General features: G+C 38.7%; 1 protein-coding gene across 1 annotated transcript in view; it reads right to left on the reverse strand.

Moving 5' to 3' along the window:
• Positions 1-19,351, reverse strand: part of LOC150077458 (DNA damage-regulated autophagy modulator protein 2-like) — an 85,823-nt gene extending 66,472 nt beyond the window's left edge. The window contains exons 1-3 of the mRNA XM_090386227.1: positions 19,147-19,351; positions 6,991-7,064; positions 6,000-6,072 (exon numbers count right to left, since the gene is read on the reverse strand). Coding sequence (XP_090242353.1) covers positions 6,000-6,070 — 71 coding nt within the window. The 5' untranslated portion in view covers positions 6,071-6,072; positions 6,991-7,064; positions 19,147-19,351. The remainder of the gene's footprint in view (positions 1-5,999; positions 6,073-6,990; positions 7,065-19,146) is intronic.
• Positions 19,352-21,374: the final 2,023 nt, after the last annotated feature.

Genomic DNA, 21,374 nt, shown 5'->3' on the forward strand with positions numbered 1-21,374 from the left:
AACAGAATGGACCCACCAAGAGGAGCTAGAAGAAAACCTAGAACCCAAGGTGGAGATGGATAGATGAAATTCATGAGTTTTTGAGTAGTAAATGGATGGCCAGTGCTCAAAACAGAAGGAACTGGAAAGTTGCTGGAGAGGCCTTCATCCTGCAGTGGATTGAAAATGGCTGATGATGATGATGATGATGATGTTGAGCAATATAAGATTAAGTAAAGTTTATTGAAGTTGCACTGTTTTTCAGTTTTATGAATAAAGAATGAATCCAGAGGTTTTTTTTTTTTTTTTTCTGCCGTATTTTTTTCAGATAAAATTGTGTCCTACTCTTTAGTTGCCTTTAACTTCGTACTTAACTTTTGTGCACGATCATGATGGTCGTTCTGGCAAAAATATTCAGGTGCCTGGTCACTATTCTCAATGGCTTCCTTTAATTCTTTATCTGTTGGTGATTCAATCACGTCATCATTTTCGGCTTCCTCTTCTGTGGTAGTTGGAATAATTCTGCTAGCTCCTCATTTGTAAGTGGTTTTGCACTTGAATCAAGCAACTGTGTGATATCCCCATCATCAACTTCATGGAAACCAGCTTTTTTTGCAAGACTTACAATTTCATTTGTAACCGGTTCACACTGCATCCTTGATATTCACGAACTGCATCTGGGTATAACTTTTTCCATGAGTTATTAATTAATCATTCGAGTCTGCTGACGAGGCTACTAGTGACGGTCGTGTTCCAAGCCGCTAAGTGGATTTTTCTTATTTATTGATTTGAAATTATTGTTTTTCTAAAACTTTTGATTTAAATTTAGTAGTATAACATTATTTTGTGATTTTTTGATTAATTTGGTGTATTTATTTATTCATTTTTATTCTTTACTCGGCTTGTAAAAGTATCGGTAAGGGTTTCCACGTGTTCGTAACTACCGCTACCATTATTAACTTTCCCGCCATTGTGATACCGTACTAGATATACCGTAGGTTATATACCGTACTAGATAGCGTTGGTTGAACTTCGTTAGCAGTTAAATTGTACGTTTAAATAAATACATATAACGACTTAGATTACAAACGTAATATAATTAATAACATAACATAATTAATTAATAAATTAATAGAATCATGACTCAGACCAGAGCAGCAAAGCAAAAGGCTCAAGCTAATGGAAGTGCTGTGGCTCAGAGCAGAACTGAGGGGGGCAGTTGTCCTCTGACTCACAGCCTTATAAAATGCACTGTTTGCTTGATGTTTGCAGAGCAATCGGGTACGGGACATGATACTGCCAAGGGGGATGTCTTTGTGTGTGCGCGATGCAAGGAGTGTATCGATATCAGGCAACAACTCGGCGTTCTTATGGGCCTATATGAGGGCTTGAAGGACAGGGTGGATGCCCTCGAAGAAACTAAATTGAGGGGCCCATCAAGCTCTCAGCTGCCCACATCAACGCCAGAGCTTGCACTTGGGCATCGCGTGACACAGAGACAACCCCCAAGGCAGAATGCGCTGGTCCCGAAGGAACTAGTAGTTGTTGGTGACTCTATTGTCAGGGAAACGGGGAACATGCTTTGTAAAAAAGATAGGTGGAACAGGACCAGGGTATGTCTGCCAGGGGCAAAGGTTGATGACGTTGTAGAGCGAATATCATCTTTTAAGGGCACAAAAGGTGATATAGTTGTACACGTTGGCACTAATAATATTAAGAGTAGGAGACCGGCAGAATTACTTAACAAGTACAGGTCACTGTTGAACAAAAGCCGAGAATCAGGGTTGAATTTGAAAGTGTCTGCAATTCTGCCCAGACACGATAGGAGGGAGTATATGATGAGAGCCTTGTCGATCAATTCGGCCCTGGAAAGATTGTGCAAGGCTCAAGGGGTAGAATTTTTTTCAGCCTGGACTGTACTTGTTAACAGGAGAGATTGCTTCTACAGGGATGGGATACACTTAAATAGAAAGGGTGCAAGAATATTTGCTGATGCTATCGAGGCAGTGTTAGGTGGGTCGGAAAACTGCTAGCTTGGGGGCAGACAAAGACCAACATTGACAGTAGCCACTGGCAGAGGTGAAAGAGATTCTTGCACTGTTTCTATTAGAATGAGCAGAAGCCTGAAAAACAAGATGCATGGTATTTCAGAGACTGCTGGGAGCCATTGCGGTACAAGTAAACACATGGGTTGTGTTAGGGTAGCTAAAGAATAGAAACAGGTGCAGGTATACTTGCGTGTACACCAATGCTAGGAGTTTAGTAAATAAATTTGATGAATTTGAGGTATTGCTCAAAACATCAAAGGCAGATATTGTTGGGATATCAGAGACGTGGTGTCACACAGATATAAGGGATGCGGAACTGCAATTTGGGGAGTACAACGTCTACAGAAAGGATAGACAGGATAGGAAGGGGGGAGGTGTTATGCTATTAGTTTTTTTTTTTTTTTTTTATGTGAACCCCAAACACGAGAGGTATTAGAACCTATAGTACTTAGTACCGTGCTTGGGTTAAAAAAGCATGGGTTGAAGGAGACGTATGGGGGGAGGGGGATGCCGGAAACTTTGCTCTAGAGACTAAACATGGGTTTCACCACTTCAAGCCTCCAATAAGCAAAGTGGTGGTATTTCACCGGTTGATGAAGCCAGTCAACATCGCTGGACAGTGCAGTGTGGAGTCAGTTTGGTGTGACATAAACATTGGGAGATCAAAATTGAGAGTAGGAGTGTGCTATAGGCCTAATGACTCTGATGAGTATAATAAGGAACTGTACAGGGAAATAGAGTGGGCCAGTATATCAGAGTGTCTTATAATGGGAGATTTTAAATTCCCAGATATTGACTGGAATTTGGGGGCTGGATACTCACACACTAGCAGGGCTTTTGTGGATTTATTGGATGATTGTTTTCTACATCAGCATGTTCGGGAGGCAACTAGAGGGAGTAATACTCTTGATTTGATTATCAGCAGTGATTCTTCATGCATTAAGAATCTGCAGATAAATGAACCACTAGGTGGCAGTGATCACAGTGTGCTGAAGTGGGATTTACTCAAAGAGGTAACTACCATTAGGGGTAAAGGGAAGGGTTATTGCTTCCGTAAAGGCGACTACGATGGACTGAGACAGTATTTAAATTCTATACAGTGGGACCAACTGATGATGTTACCAACAGCAAATTCAAAATGGGAAGCATTCAAAGAACTTATCTTGGAAGCTACTAGGCTTTACATACCAACTAAGAAATATTGTTCAAGGTTTAGGCCAAAATGGATGTCAGATGAACTAATGAGGCATATGGCAGAGAAGAAAAATGCATGGGATACTTACAAATTAACACATGACACAGAAGCCTATGATAGATACAAGTTGATATGCAACCAAGTTACAAATGAGGTTAGGCAGGCGAAGGCAGATTATGAGAAATCCTTGGCAAGGGATGCAAAGAAAAACAGTAAAGAGTTCTTTACTTATGTAAACTCTAGAAGGAAAGGGATGAATCAGATTGGTCCACTTGATATTGATGGGTCAAGTGTTGATGATCCTGCTCAGGTAGCTAACAAACTAAATGAATATTTTGCATCGACATTCACACATGAGGAGTTATTCAGCGAGGGGAATGCCAGAGGTGTATTCAACTCTAGCAGTAAGTTACAGAATCTTGAAATAACTGGGAGTAAAGTGGAGGAGAAACTGTTGAAGATAAACAAGAAAGGCACCCGGGGTGGATGGGATCTATCCAGTTATATTAAAGGAGGCAGCAAAGGAAGTAAGCAAACCCTTAGCCATAATTATGAGAGCTTCCTTGGACTCAGGGGAGGTACCCATAGACTGGAAATGTGCAAATGTGACCCCAATTCACAAAGGAGGATCAAAGGCTGACACAAGTAATTATAGACCTGTGAGCTTAACTTCTGTTCCTGGAAAATTAATGGAGGCACTGGTTAAAGAAGCACTGCAGGATCATTTAGACAAGACTTCAGTTATAGCTCAGACACAGCATGGTTTTGTTAAGGGGAAGTCTTGCCTGACCAACTTGATTGGATACTTTGATGCAGTCACAAAAGAACTGGATGCAGGGAATAACTTTGATATTATATACTTGGATCTTAGAAAGGCTTTTGATACTGTTGCACATGGAAGACTGCTACACAAATTGGAGCAGTGTGACATTGGAGGCAAATTGCTGCTATGGATAAAGGGGTGGTTGAGGGGAGAAGACAGAGAGTGATAATCAATGGACACTGCTCATCGTGGACTGATGTTATTAGTGGAGTCCCTCAGGGCTCAGTGTTGGGTCCATTATTGTTTTCTGTATTTATAAATGATATTGATGATGGTATATCGGGATTAATGTCCAAGTTTGCAGATGATACAAAGGTTGGCAGGGTTGTCAAGGACACTACTGACACTATGCTGCTGCAACAGGATCTGGAAAGGTTGAGCAGATGGGCTGAGAGGTGGCAAATGAAGTTTAGCATTGACAAATGTAAAGTACTACACATGGGAAACAGCAACCCCAGAGCAACGTATCAACTCTGTGGTACAACACTGACAGTGGTAGAGAATGAAAGGGACTTGGGGGTGGTTGTGCAGGCAGATATGAAGTTCTCTGAGCAGTGCAGACGGGCTGCAAGAGTAGCTCATGGAGTATTGTCAATGATATACAGGAATTTTTCCAGCAGGGATAAGGAGGTGATTATTCCATTGTATAAGGCGATGGTCAGGCCACACCTAGAGTACTGTATACAGGTCTGGAGGCCTCATTTCAAGAAGGATGTAGAGCTGCTGGAACGAGTACAGAGAAGGGAAACAAGATTAGTGAATGGAACAAAGGGGTGCTCTTACGAAGAAAGGCTTAAGTTTTGCAAATTACAGTGTCTGGAGACTAGGCACCAGCGAGGTGATCTGATAGAGGTGTATAAAGCCTTGAATGGTTTAAGCATGCTCAATGCTGATGGGATTCTTCCTCTAGCTCAGAATAATCACCTGAGAGGGCATAAATTCAAATTGAGGAAAGACAGATGTAGGATAGACGTGCGGAAATTTGCCTTTAGCCAGCGGGTGGTTGGTTGGTGGAACAGACTGCCATCCCTTGTGGTGGAGGTTGATAGCCTAAATAAGTTTAAGGCTCAGCTGGACAGGTATTTTGAACGAACAGAGGGGTGAAGTGGAAGTGGTTTTTTTTTTTTTTTTGGCTGATGCTGCATAAGCTTGCTTTCTTGCATCAAATGCCTCTACTAATGCTAATGCTAATCTACACAAAATTTCTTTCCAAGCTTCTGCAATCATTTTTATACTGTGCAGAATAGTAAAGCTTTTCCAAAAGTCCTCCTCGTTATTTTCATTGCTTGTATCAGAAATTAATCCTTGTAACTATGGGGACTCTGATACCAGAGACTCCCTGTATTTCAGGAAAACTTGTAGCTTTAGTGTAGGGAAAAATGGATTACCCTTACAGTATCTTATTTTTGAATTAATGTCATCACTTTTAAAAGTGAGTTCTAGTTGTTCTTCAGATATTCTAAGGTGGCTTTTAAACGTCTTGGTCTTCTGTAGCGATTCCCTTGAACAGTCTGATACTCCTAATTTTCTTTACCCACCAACATAATCATTAACTAAAAAAGTGAACTATCTGATTCATTATTAGTGACAAGCCAAACAGTGTTGATTCATTCTGGATGTTTAACCAAAGTGTAACATGCAAATTGGTCTATATAAAAGCTTCACTGAATGGAATCGTCAATCCTGATTTGAAATCAAACTGAATCTTGAAGCCTCACAAAGCCCATCACTGTAACCCTAATAAAAAACACATTTCAAATTAATTATTACTTTAACCTGAAAATAAATTTGCATAATCCTATTTTTAAATAAGCTTATTTTTAAACTGTCAACCAACTAACACAAATAATTATTACATTTTAATAGTTATATTCTATTAAATCATAAAGCAGCCATTACAGCCACTTTTTAAATTCACAAAAAAATTTCCAAAACAAAGGAACAGATTACTTACGTGACAATAAATGTTAGAGGAATGAGCAGGAACACAAGAAGCGGAAAGACAAAGACATTATGAAATACCATAGCTAAAACAAAAAAGAAAAAATATTTTATAAATTAAAAGATTAAAAAAAAAAAAATTTAAATGTCTTCATAAAAGCCAAAGAATGGGTATATCAAAATTACTTAACGACAATCTGGACTTATGGGGTTGTTGTGAGCCCAAACAAAATTCAACGATGCCATGCTCATCTACATGTACTAAATCCTTGGTCCACATGATTCAAACTCTTAATACCTTTTAAAGAAAATGCTTCTTTGATTTCACCATTGAAAATTTCTGAAATCTCTGTTAGTTATCGTGCAAACATTAAAAATGCAAGACCAAGTCAAGCTATTCTCAATATTTATATATATTGTGCTGAAACACATATTAAATTAGCAGCATCGCTTACGTTCAATTATTGAATGAAGTGCAGGCTCTTTATGCTTTATGGCAATGTATCCAATTGTTATGCTTCCATGCTAGCACCCCATTGAAGAAGACAGGTTTCTTGATTGACATTTCACTTGTTGACTTAGATAATAAGGAAGATAATATTCAAAACTCTCAAATAAGAGAGGATAAAAGCATATCTGAAGCACTGCAGACGACTTTTTATTTTTGAAAAATAATTAAAAATGTTTTTAATATAAAAAATTGGGTTTTTCACAGTTGCATTCACAACAGATTGAAAATAAAGGTGACATCAAAAAGTGAACAATTTTGAATTATTTCTTGCTTATTTTTAAGGTTATAAATGGGGTAGCATTTTATCTCATTAACTCAGTGCATGTTGCGAGGAGCAGAAAAACACTGGCACAATGAAAGATGGGTAAATTTTGATACACTCAAAAATATTCGAAATTAAAATCAATATAATATCAGAATGAAAACTGCTGGATGAGAAATAAAATGCACAAATAATTAAAAAGAATTAAAATTATGAAATAATTCTACTTACCCAAATGTGAAACACTCTGCAAGCAGACTTAGGTTGGACAACAAGAACTAATAGATTTATAGCAGATTTTGTACCTAACAGTAGAAACAATGAATTAAGTGATCAGTAATATATCAAGACATATAAGTGATTTTTTTAAAGCTAATGAACACAAATCATAATTATGTATTTGATTAAAAAATCCTGCAGTTTCCTCACAATCTAGAACATTAATTTCCAGAAATAAGCAGCCAAATGATTCACCTGATTTCATGTTTCAATAATAATCATGACAAATCTAGTAGATTTTTTTCCTGCTGTATACATGTGTGTTCAAACCACTGCAAAAATGGTGAACACAGGATACAGCCTTATTTCAATTTATGCAAAAATATTCATATTTCTCATTCAACAGACAGTTTCAGAATGAAACACTGTTGGATGCAAAATAAAATGTGAATAATTAAAGAGAATTAAAATCATTAAATAATTCTACTTATTCAATCAAATACAAAACACTTTACATACAGCAGACTGAAGAATTATGCAAAGTTGGCAACTATTTAAGAATTAGGTAGTTGCCAACTCTAGCATTAACCACCAGAGATGCCCACTAAGTAAATAGATTGGTTTTAAAGCAACACAAACAACATTCTTTTTTTATACTATATTAGAATTTCAGTTATCAAAATACTAATTATCTAAATTTTTCCCCTAATTTCAAAGGTTATACATTCAATATATAACTGAAAGGAACAAAACTGACACATAAATATAATAAAATCATGATTCCATTTAAATAAATCATTATGAATGAAGCAAGAAAAGCAAATTTTGCAATAACTTCTGTATAATACTAATCACACTAACAACATGCATGAAAAGCACATAAAAAAAGAGAAAAAAAAAAACAATACAAATTACCATTAAAAAAATTACTCCAACTAAAAATTTAGTCAGTAGGTAAACATATGCATCACATTAGGGATGCAGAATTTTCCTTTTTATTTTTGGAAAACGTTTTGAGCTTGAGGTGTTGGGTTGCACATCACTATAATTTCTTGTCACAACTGACAAACTGGTTAATTTAGACTATTAAACCATACAACTGCACTGACTTCATCAGCTAGTTCAGGGGTGGCCAACTTAATTTGTGATGCGATCTACTTTTTTTCTTCAAAATGTGCCGCGATCTACCATCTCAAAAATTTCATTGCACAAGTTAAAAAAGTTAATCAACACACATTGAAAAATGTTTATAAATTTTAAAATTCAATACAATTTAGAATTCTAATTTATGTGAAGTTTTTGTCTTCATGTCCTCTGCAAAGCTTTCAAAACCGGGGATGTACTGTGATAAGGTCAACCGTAAAGAATCTTCTGTTTGCAAGTCTGTAAGAGTAGAACAATTCTTTGCATTCTCAAATACGAAAACGCCAATTCACGTAGATATGTGGAACCAAAACGGGAATTTAAGAGTTCATTACATTTTTTTTACACTTGAGTACTCTTCCAGGCAAACACATTTCCATAAGTATTTTTCAGATGATCTGGCTTTTAGGAAGATATTGTTTTGCAAAGAAATAATTTTATTTTCAAGTAATATTTTCTCCATGTGAAATATCTCAGCGATCCAGTTAATGATTGCCATTCTGAGTCAGTTTGGTGTGATATAAGCACTGGAAAAACAAAATTGGGAGTAGAAGTGTTATAGATGTAATGCCTGTGATGAATATACCTAACAGCTGTACAGAGAAAAAAAAATAGAGTGGGCCAGTAAATCAGAATGTCTTATAATTGGGGATTTTAACTTTCCAAATGTTGACTGGAATTTTAGCATTAGCATTAGTAGAGGCATATGATGCAAGAAAGCAAGCTTATGCAGCATCAGCCAAAAAAAAAAAAAAAAAATTCCACTTCATTACTCCGTTCGTTCGAAATACCTGTCTAGCTGAGCCTTAAATTTATTTACGCTATCAACTTCCAACAACAAGGGATAGAAGTCTGTTCCACCAACCAACTACCCAATAGCTAAGGGCAAACTTCCACACATCTATCCCACATCTGTCTTTCCTCAATTTGAATTGATGCCCTCTCAAATGATTATTCTGAGCAATCAGCATTAGTAGAGGCATTTGATGTAAGAAAGCAAGCTTATGCAGCATCAGCCAAAAAAAATAAATAATAAATAAATAAATAAAAAATAACCACTTCCACTTCAACCCTATGTTCGTTCGAAATACTTGTCCAGCTGGGCCTTAAACTTATTTAGGCTATCAACTTCCACGACAAGGGATGGAAGTCTGTTCCACCAACCAACCACCTGCTCAATAAAGGCAAATTTCTGCACGTCTATCCTACATCTGTCTTTCCTCAATTTGAATTTATGCCCTCTCAGGTGATTATTCTGAGCAAGAGGAGGAATCCCATCAGCATTGAGCATGCTCAAACCATTCAAGGCTTTATACACCTCTATCATATCACCTCGCTGGTGCCTAGTCTCCAGACACTGTAATTTGCAAAACTTAAGCCTTTCTTCGTAAGAGCACCCCTTTGTTCCATTCACTAATCTTGTTGCCCTTCTCTGTACTCATTCTAGCAGCTCTACATCCTTCTTGAAATGAGGCCTCCAGACCTGTATGCAGCACTCTAGGTGTGGCCTGACCATTGCCTTATACAAGGGAATAATCACCCAATTATGCCTACAAGAAAAATTCCTATATATCATTGACAATACACCATGAGCTACTCTTGCAGCCCATCTGCACTGCTCAGAGAACTTCATATCTGCCTGCACAACCAGTCCCAGGTCCCTTTCATTCTCTACCACTGTCAGTGTAGTACCACAGGGTTGTTACGTTGCTCTGGGGTTGCTGTTTCCCATATGTAGTACTTTATATTTGTCAATGTTAAACTTCATTTGGCACCTCTCAGCCCATCTGCTCAACCTTTCCAGATCCTGTTGCAGCAGCATAGTGTCAGTAGTGTCCTTGACAACCCTGACAACCTTCGTATCATCTGCAAACTTGGACATTAAGCTTGATATACCATCATCAATATCATTTATAAATACAGAAAACAATAATGGACCCAGTACTGAACCCTGAGGGACTCCACTAATAACATTAGTCCACGATGAGCAGTGTCCATTGATTACCACTCTCTGTCTTCTCCCCTTAACCACCCCTTTATCCATTAGCAGCAATTTGCCTCCAATGCCACATTGCTCCAATTTGTGCAGCAGTCTTCCACGTGCAACAGTATCAAAAGCCTTTCTAAGATCCAAGTATATAATATCAAAGTTATTCCCTGCATCCAGTTCTTTTGTGACTGCATCATAGTATCGAATCAAATTGGACAGGCAAGACTTCCCCTTAACAAAACCATGCTGTGTCTAAGCTATAACTGAAGTCTTTTCTAAATGATCCTGCAGTGCTTCTTTAACCAGTGCCTTCATTAATTTTCCGGGAACATAAGTTAAACTCACAGGTCTATAATTACTTGTGTCAGCCTTTGATCCTCCATTGTTTGTGAATTGGGGTCACATTTGCACATCTCCAGTCCATGGGTACCTTCCCCTGAGTCCAAGGAAGCTCTCATAATTATGGCTAAGGGTTTGTTTACTTCCTTTGCTGCCTCCTTTAATATAACTGGATAGATCCCATCCACCCCAGGTGCTTTTCTTGTGTTTATCTTCAACAATTTCTCCTCCACTTTACTCTCAATTATTACAACATTATCTAGCTTACAGAGTTGAATACACCTCCGGCATTCCCCTCGCTGAATAACTCCTCATGTGTGAATGTAGATGCAAAATACTCATTTAGTTTGTTAGCTACCCAAACAGGATCATCAACAGTCGTACCATTGATATCAAGTGGACCAATCTGATTCATCCCCTTCCTTCTAGAGTTTACATAAGTAAAGAACTCCTTGCTGTTTTTCTTTGCATCCCTTGCCAAAGATTTCTCATAATCTGCCTTCGCCTGCCTAACCTCCTTTGTAACTTCGTTATAGATCAACTTATATCTATCATAGGCTTCTGTGTCATGTGTTAATTTATTTGTATCCCATGCATTTTTCTTCTCTGCCATATGTCTCATTAGTTCATCTGACATCCATTTAGGTCTAAACCTTGAACAATATTTCTTAGTTGGTATGTAAAGCCTAGTAGCTTCCAAGATAAGTTCTTTGAACGCTTCCCATTTTGAATTTGCTGTGTTAACATCATCAGTTGGTCCCACTGTATAGAATTTAAATACTGTCTCAGACCATCGTAGACACCTTTACAAAAGCAATAACCCTTCCCTTTACCCCTGATAGTAGTTACCTCTTTGAGTAAATCCCACTTCAGAACACTGTGATCACTGCCACCTAGTGGTTCATTTATCTGCAGATTCTTAATGCATGAAGAATCACTACTGATAATCAAATCAAGAGTATTACTCCCTCTAGTTGCCTCTCGAACATGCTGATGTAGAAAACAATCATCCAATAAATCCACAAAAGCCTTGCTAGTGTGTGAGTGACCAGCCCCCAAATTCCAGTCAATATCTGGGAAATTAAAATGCCCCATAATAAGACTCTCTGATTTACTGGCCCACTCGATTTTCCTGTACAGTTCCTTATTATACTCATCAGAGTCATTAGGCCTATAGCACACTCCTACTCTCAATTTTGATCTCCCAATGCTTATGTCACACCAAACTGACTCGACACTGTCGACTGGCTTCACTTCCTTGGATTTTATGTGTTTCTTAACTAATAGCATAACCCCTCCTCCCTTCCTATCTTGTCTATCCTTTCTGTAGACGTTGTACTGCCCAAATTCCAGTTCTGCATTCCTAATATCTGTGTGACACCACGTCTCTGATATCCCAACAATATCCACCTTTGATGCTTTGAGCAATACCGCAAATTCATCAAATTTATTTAACAAACTCCTAGCATTGGTGTACATGCAAGTATACATGCACCTGTTCCTATTCTTAGCTACCCTAACACAACCCATGTGTTTACTTGTACCGCAATGTCTCCAAGCAGTCTATGAAATATCCTGCATCTTGTTTTCCAGGCTGCTGCTCATTCCAGAAGAAGTGCAAGAATCACTTTCACCTCTGCCAGTGGCTACTGTTAATCTATTAGTCCTTGTATCCCCCCAATCTAGCAGTTTTCCGACCCACCTAACACTGCCTTGATAGCATCAGCAAACATTCTTGCACCCTTTCTATTTAAGTGTATCCCATCCCTGTAGAAGCAGTCTCTCCTGTTCACAAGTACAGACTAGGCTGAAAAAAATTCTAACCCTTGAGCCTTGCACAATCTTTCCAGGGCCGAATTGATCGACAGGGCTGTCATCATATACTCCCTCCTATGGTGTCTGTACTTGTTAACAAGTGAAACTGCTTCTACAGGGATGGGATACAGTTAAATAGAAAGGACGCAAGAATATTTGCTGATACTATCGAGGCAGTGTTAGGTGGGTCGGAAAACTGCCAGCTTGGGGGGGGATACAAGATCTAATAGATTAACAGTAGCCACTGGCAGAGGTGAAAGTGATTCTTGCACTGCTTCTATTGGAATGAGCAGCAGCCTGGAAAACAAGATGCAGAATATTTCAGAGGCTGTTGGGAGTCATTGCAGTACAAGTAAACACATGGGTTGAGTTAGAGTAGCTAAGAATAGGAACAGGTGCATGTATACTACTTGCATGTACACCAATGCTAGGAGTTTGGTAAATAAATTTGATGAATTTGAGATATTGCTCAAAACATCAAAGGCAGATATTGTTGGGATATCAGAGACGTGGTGTGACACAGATATAAGGAATGCAGAACTGGAATTAGGGAGTACAATGTGCACAGGAAGGATAGACAGGATAGGAAGGGAGGAGGGATTATGTTATTAGTTAAGAAACACAAAATCCAAGGAAGTAAAGCCAGTCGATATCGCTGGACAGTGCAGTGTCGAGTCAGTTTGCTGTGACATAAGCATTGGGAGAGCAGGATTGAGAGTCAAAATTGAGAGGAGGAGTGTGCTATAGGCCTAATGACTCTGATGAGTATAATAAGAAACTGTACAGGGAAATAGAGTGGGCCAGTAATCAGAGTCTTATGATGGGGTATTTTAATTTCCCAGATACTGACTGGAATTTGTGGGTTGGTCACTTACACACTAGCAAGGCTTTTGTGGATTTATTGGATGATTGTTTTCTACGTCAGCATGTGCAGGAGGCAACTAGAGGGAGTAATACTCTTGATTTGATTATCAGTAGTGATTCTTCATGCATTAAGAATCTGCAGATAAAGGAACCACTAGGTGGCAGTGATCACAGTGTGCAGAAGTGGAATATACTCAAAGAGGTAACTACCATTGGGGTAAAGGGAAGGGTTTTTGCTGTCGTAAAGACAACTACGATGGTCTGAGACAGTATTTAAATTCTATGCGGTGGGACCAACTGATGATGTTACCAACAGCAAATTCGAAATGGGAAGCATTCAAAGAATTTATCTCGGAAGCTACTAGGCTTTACATACCAACTAAGAAATATTGTTCAAGGTTTAGGCCTAAATGGATGTCAGATGAACTAATGAGACATACGGCAGAAATGAAAAATGCATGGGATACATATAAATTAATGGGTGACATGGAAGCCTCTGACAGATATAAGCTGGTCTGTAACAAGTCACAAAGGAGATTACGCAGGCAAAGGCAGATTATGAGACATCCTAGGCAAAGGCAGATTATGAGAAATCCTTGACAAAGGATGCAAAGAAAAACAACAAAGAGTTCTTTACTTATGTAAACTCAGAAGGAAAGGGAGGAATCGGATTAGTCCTCTGGATATTGATGGTTCAACTGTTGATGATCCTGCTCAGGTGGCTAACAAACTAAATGAGTATTTTGCATCTACATTCACCCATGAGAAGTTATTCAGGGAGGGCAATTACAGAGGTGAGTTGAACTCTGGCAGTAAGCTAGATAATCTTGTAATAACTGAGAGGAAAGTGGAGGAGAAATTGTTGAAGATAAGCATAAAAAAGGCACCTGAGGTGGATGGGATCTATCCAGTTATATTAAAGGAGGCAGCAAAGGAAGTAAGCAAACCCTTAACCATAATTATGAGAGCTTCTTTGGACTCAGGGCAGATACCCATTGACTGGAGATGTGCAAATGTGATCCCAATTCACAAAGGAGGATCACAGGGTGACACAAGTAATTATAGACCTGTTAGTTTAACTTCTTTTCCAGGAAAATTAATGGAGGCACTGGTTAAAGAAGCACTGGAGGATCATCTAGACAACACTTCAGTTATAGCTCAGACACAGCATGGCTTTGTTAAAGGAAAGTCTTGCCTGACCAATTTGATTGGATACTATGATGTGGTCACAAAAGAACTGGATGCATGGAATAACTTTGATATCCTATATTTGGATCTTAGAAATGCTTTTGATACTGTTGCACATGGAAGATTGCTGAAGAAATTGGAGCAGTGTGGCATTGGAGGCAAACTGCTTCTATGGATAAAGGGATGGTTGAGTGGGAGAAGACAGAGAGTGGTAATTAATGGACACTGCTCATCGTGGACTAATGTTATTAGTGGAGTCCCTCAGGATTCAGTGTTGGGTCATTGTTTTCTGTATTTATAAATGATATTGATGATGGTACATCAAGCTTAATGTCCGAGTTTGCAGACGATATGAAGGTTGGTAGGGTTAAGGACACTAATGACAGTACGCTGCTGCAACAGGATCTAGAAAAGTTGAGCAGATGGGCTGAGAGATGACATATGAAGTTTAACGTTGATAAATGGGAAACAGTAACCCCAGAACAACGTATCAACTCTGTGGTACTACACTGACAGTGTTAGAGCACGAAAAGGACCAGGGGGTAATTGTGCAGGCAGATATGAAGTTGTCTGAGCAGTGCATATGGTCTGCAAGAGTAGCTCATAGTGTCTTGTCAATGATATACAGGAATTTTTCTAGCAGGGATAAGGAGGTGTTTATCCCCTTGTATAAGGCAATGGTCAGGCCACACCTTGAGTACTGTTTACAGGTACGGAAGCCTCATTTTAAGAAGGATGTAAAGCCGTTGGAACGAGTACAGAGAAGGGTATCAAAGTTAGTAAATGGAACAAAGGTTTGCTCTTATGAAGAAAGGCTTAATTTTTGCAAATTAACAGTGTCTGGAGACTAGGCACCTGTGAGGTGATTTGATTGAGGTGTATAAAGCCTTGAATGGTTTGAGCATGCTCAATGATGATGGGATTCTTCTTCTTGCTCAGAATAATCACCTGAGAGGGCATAAATTCGAATTGAGGAAAGACAGATGTAGGATAGATGTGCGGAAGTTTTCCTTTAGCCAGCGGGTAGTTAGTTGGTGGAACAGACTTCCATCCTTTGTTGTGGAAGTTGATAGCCTAAAAAAAATTAAGGCTGAGCTGGACAGGTATCTGGAACAAAAGGATGGGTGAAATGGGAGTGATTTTTTTTTTTTCTTTTTTGGCTGATGCTGCATAAGCTTGCATTCTTGCATCATATGCCTCTACTAATGCTAATTTGTCTGCTGGACCATGTTTTTCGATAATGTTCTCTCCAAAGCCACTCTTTCTTACATCAAGTTGATTATTACACTTGATGTAATACTTTCCCAAGCAATAATAAGATTATGAAACAGCATCCAAGACATTTTAATTTGGCTGCAAATTGTTCCCTCCTTCTATGTTGCAAATCAAGTACCTTATCGGGTGTGCTCTATATGCTGTCTTGCAGTTATAAATAATGCCTTGATCCAGTGGCTGCATAAAACTGGTGGTAATGGGAGGTTAAAAACAACAGCTGTATATTTGTTAACTGTGTCTCGGCACTTAAGTTAAAAGATCTTTTGATAACCAAGACTGAAAAATTTTGACCGTAAGCCAAGCGCTTCTACTACACTCATAATCACAGGGAAGTTGGTTAACATTTTAAAATCATCTTTGGCTTGGAAAACTTACCAATAACAAGTAAGCATAGTTTTGTATTGCCATTTGAATTGCAGCATAACAGAACAGTGAGTCTTTGTTTACTTAATCTTCCACCATGACAAGACTTCTCAAACATCAAATGTTTTGTTTGGCAGCAAATTATAAAATAAATCTGTCTCGTCAAGATTAAAAATATCCTTTGCCTCATATTTTTAAAGAATGGACCGTACATAACACAACCAGTCTGTAGCCATTTTTTTTTTGTTGACTAATCCAGACTCGGCGCAAATATTTCGCAAAACCAAGTTATATCTGTCTTTATATCTTTGGAGCCAGTCACTGCTGCATTTGGAGTCACTTTTCTTGCAAAATCAGATGTGATATTGGCAAATTAGATGCATGCATTTGTTGGTACCACTCGAAACAATTTGTTTCAAGCTCCTTGTGTTTTGAACCAGGAATTCATTTCCTGTTTTTTATCCCTGCTCCAGTGTCACACACCAAGTTTTTTCAGTTTTTCAGTATTGTTGATAAAGTAGGTAAAAGGATGTTGGATTCTTTTGCAATGGCCATTTTGCTAAGTTTAATCCTATCAGTCTCTTTTATAATTTTCAGTTTAATTTCCCGGCTTAATTCTGTCAGTTTACATTTTGTAACCATAACACTACTAGATGAGATTTAATATGTACAAACTTTAAACTAATTTAAAGACAAGTTCTGAAAAAGACATCAGCTCATAAAATGGCACAAAAAATATATTACGGTATGCTATAGCAAAACACTCTTTGAACTGGCGTAACAATTGCAACTGACCTTAATCCTGCAGAGAGCGAGCCGAGCGTATGTAAACAACTTAGAAAAACTGTTTTTATTCATTTGTTAATTTAACATCTCATCTTTAAAAATGATGTTTTTCAGAGTGGACTTATGTTGTAGCTACCATAAACTTTTTTTTTTTTTTTTTTATGTACACAAAAATAATTTCTAACAAGTCAGTGCCATCATTTGGGAAGCAGGGAACCGAATGGCCAGAGGCAAAATAGGGGCAGTAATCAGACAGCTGTGCCAAGATTTGCATTAAATGTACTGGTGCAGCATAAGCCTCAGGCTTCCTTGCACCATATGGCTAATAATAATTATGATAGAATCCTTAGATTCAGGGGAAATATCCATGGATGGGAATGTTCAACTGTATCCCCAATTCACAAAGGGGGATCAAAGGGTGACAAACATAATTAAAGACCTGTTAGTTTAACTTCTGTCCCCAGGAAACTAATGGAGTCACTGGTTAATGAAGTAATGCAGTTATACTTCAGTCACAGCATATGTCTGTCAAGGAGTGATCTTGTCTGACCAATCTGATTGGATACTATGATGCCATAATAAAGGAACTGAATGCAAAAAATAATTTTGATATCATATATCTTTTTGATTAAGGGCCAGTTGCTGCTTTGGTTGAGTGGAAGAAGACAGAGTTGTTATTAATGGATACTGCTCATCGTGGACTAATGTTATCAGTGGAGTTCCCCAGGGACCATTGTTGTTTTCTGTATTTATTAATGATATTGATGAAGGTATTATCAGGTTTAATGTCTAAGTTCGCTGATGAGCGAAAGACTGGTAGGATAGTTAATGGCAGTAATCAAGGTAAGCCACTACAACAAGATTTAGAAAAATTAAGCAGATGGGTTGAGAAATGGCAGTTGAAGTTTAGCATTGATAAATGCATGGTACTGTATATGGATTAGACTAACATGCCAACTGTATGGTACTACACTAAGTAAATTTGGAAAATGAAAAAGATGTGGGGGGTAATTGTGCAGGCAGATATGAAGTTCACTGAGTATAGCATACAGGCTACCGGAATAACTCATGTGGTTTTGTCAATGATGTATAGGAATTCTGGTAGCAGGAATAAGGAGTTGATTATTCCATCATCAAAGCAATAGTTAGGCTGCATCTTGGGTACTGCATACAGGTTGGGAGGCATAATTTCTAAGGAAATAGACCTTCTGAAATGGGTGCAGGGAACAGAAACAAGATTGGTGAGGGTATCACTTAGTAAGACCACTCAAAAGGGTGGTCTTACGAAGTGAGGTATCAGTTCTGCAAATCGCAGTGTCTATGGACTAGGCTCCTGTGAGGTGATGTGATTGAGATGTTTAAGTATTTGAATGGATTGCATAAGCTCAATGCTGAAGACATTCTTCCCTCTTGCTGAGACTACACATGAGGGCACAAATCAAAGTGAGGAAATATGGTTGCAGTACAGATGTGCAGATGTTTTCCCTCAGCCAGCAGGTAATTATTGTTGAGACAAATTTCTATTTGTTGTTCTGGAAGTGTGTACTTTGAATGAATTTAAGCGAGAGCTAGCCAAACTATGGAAGGGTTACACCAGGTGCCAGAAAATCACTTTAACCAAAGAAAACCAAAGAGAAAACAAAAAAAAAAAAAAAAAAAAAACTGGTTCCAAATATGGAAAGAGCCCTCAAAGATCTAGCGAGGCGAGGCTACTTCCACCTTTTGAGCTCTATGTATAAGGGAAAAAAAAAAAAAAAATTTAGACACAAAAAGAAAACAAGGCACATAAATGTAAGAAAGAACTGGACGTTTTCTGCAACAATGCGCTAATTACCGGGACAACTGAAGTCCAAAACAAATAGCCTGGTATCGCTTTGGCTTGGGAATATCAACAATATATATCTTACAGAAGTCGATTTATAATTAACCATGCACTAACAGGCAAAGTTAATTACGAATGAATCTTTATTAGCGCTTGTAATAGCAGTTGGTAACTGGTACCCATAATATAAATTAGTCGTCCCTTCTATTCTTCTATGTCAGCTACGTTCAGAGAAACTTATTGAGGAAAGACAGACCGTTGTGATGAAAATCGTTAATTTTTTTTTTTTAATCAAAGATATGATATTCTGCAAAATTTCTATGTTACAAACTCCCGATTCAGAATTAAGAGGATTGATTTAGAAGTGTCTTTATAACAGCTACATGTGACATGTTCAACTGTATACGGTAATTTACTTCCTCTCATTAAAAAAACCTTCTTTCTTTATAGATAAAATTGTTGTAGGTGTTATTTTCTCAAATATCCTCAGTCTTCATTCAAAAAAAAAAATTTCTATACAATCTGTACATATCCGAAACAAAATAAATTCTTTTTCCAAAGGAACTACGGAATAATTACTCACCCTGAAACAAGTAAACACAAAATCCCTGGGTTTAATTGTTTTTGCTTCAAAAGTGACTTAACCAATGATCTGGGCGCTGATATTAGAAGCATTGAAAATACACGATTAAATAAATTAACAGATACGAGTAACTTTTAACACACCGTTACTGTTATTATCATCATTGTTACTTATATTTCTCAGAAAAAGTTATCAAATCAACACACAAATAACAATCAGGTGTTTCCATCGAAGCTGAACATAGCAGCGCCACCGGAATAAAATGGTCATAATTTCCAAAAAAGGCGTATCAACAAATTTTCACTAGACCAGTGGTTCCCGAACTGTGCTCAGCGATTTCCAAAGGATGCGCGAACAGTTCTCAGGGGATCTATCGATAATCTCTGTAATGGCTACTTTGAATTTTACTTAGTTTTAAACAAAATCTAAATATCGTTACAGACGATGTCACACCCCACAGGAGAGTTCAGTTGTCTACATCATGTACAAATTAAATCACGTACACAAACTTTTGCCTTACTAATTCTAGAGTTCACCCCATGCCAGTTTTTTTTTTTTTTAGGCACTAGCACTGAAATCTCAAGAAATTAGATGGTAGGGCCAGCCAAAGTGAACTAAAATAAAGCTGGTCTGCTTCCATGGGGCTAAGTGTGGGCAACGTTGGGCCCCAGCAGGGGTCAAACGGCTAAATGGCGATAAACAACAATACACAACACTAAACATACAGGGTGTCTCAAAAATATTGGTACAAACGTTTAGGGAAGATAGGTAACATCTAAAGGAATGTGAATCGAATAGGAACCCATAACCGGAAACGTCACCCTATGTCGGTACACGGCACTGTTCATCAGTTCGCGAAAGGGAAAATTTTTGGTTTACTCATTCAAGTAGTAGTCGTCGCACGAAGAGCATGCATCGATATACGAACTGTGAGCTGACATGCACCTAGTGTATGGATTAGCGTCGCTAATCGGACGAGTCGCTCAACGAATTTATGGAGAACGCTTCCCAGACAGACATGTACCAGACCACCGTTTGTTTGCTTGTGTCCATCAAAATTTGTGCGATTATGGGTCATTTAGAGGTAACAGGAGTAACCACGTTCGACGCGAACTCCCGCCATGGAAGAAAGTGTGTTGAATGCCATCCAGAATAATCGTACTACCAGCACACGTGCCGTTGTCACTGATTACGAGTGTCTCGTTGCAGTGTACAGCGTGTCTTGCACCACGATTCCTTACACCCATTTCATCCCCAAAGGGTTCAGTTACTGCTCCCCCAAGATCATCATGCAGCTCTCCCAAGTTCATTCAAGTCTTGAACACCAAGAAAATGTTTTCCCTGTGTGTTTTGGTCACGGATGAAGCTTATTTCACTCGGGAAGGCTTATTCAATCAGGACAATGCTCATGTGTGGGCTCACGACAACCCACACGGTGTGCGTTCGCATGCGGCACAACATCGCTTCGCAATAAATGTGTGGGCAGGTATGGTCGGTGACTGCTTAGTCGGTCCATACCTGTTACCATCCAGCATCCGCTAAATATCGGACCTTTCTTGAACAAGTTCTACCAGGGTAACTTGACTATGTTCCAGCAAATGTGAGACGCAACATTTGGTTTCAACGTGACGGGGCGCCTGCCCATTATGGAAGGTGTGTTCGTGACCATTTGAACAGGCGTTCTGGGCGTCGATGGACTGGCCGTGGTGGACCCGTTGCCTGGCCACCACGCTCACCTGATTTCTTTCTGTGGGGGCCCTCAACTCTATCGTGTATGAATCGCCTGTGGAGACGGAAATGGATCTCGTGGCGAGACTCGTCTGCGCTACTGCTACTGTCAAAGAAACTCCAGGTGTGTTCGACCGTGTCCGCCAATCCATGCTGCGTCGGTGTCACGCATGCATCGCGTCTCATGGTGGAATCTTCGAGCATCTGTTGTAACATCGTGAAATGCATCCATCTCGTACTCCATTGTTAATATTATGTCAAATAAATGTTTGCCACTAATTACTGTCTTGTGTCATTTCTACTTCTTATGCCTCTGCTACTACTTTCCCGTGACGTTTCCGGTTATGGGTTCCTATGCGATTCACATTCCTTTAGATGTTACCTACCTCCCCTAAACATTTGTACCAATATTTTTGAGACACTCTTGTATACAATATCCATACACTTTTAAATCTCTGGCCTCAACAAGTTCTGTTTCACATGACAATGTATACTACGCG

Source organism: Mastigoproctus giganteus, chromosome 12 (genome assembly GCF_048544385.1).
Source record: "Mastigoproctus giganteus isolate SK-2022 chromosome 12, ASM4854438v1, whole genome shotgun sequence".
In the NCBI taxonomy this organism is placed as follows: Eukaryota; Metazoa; Arthropoda; class Arachnida; order Uropygi; family Thelyphonidae; genus Mastigoproctus; species Mastigoproctus giganteus.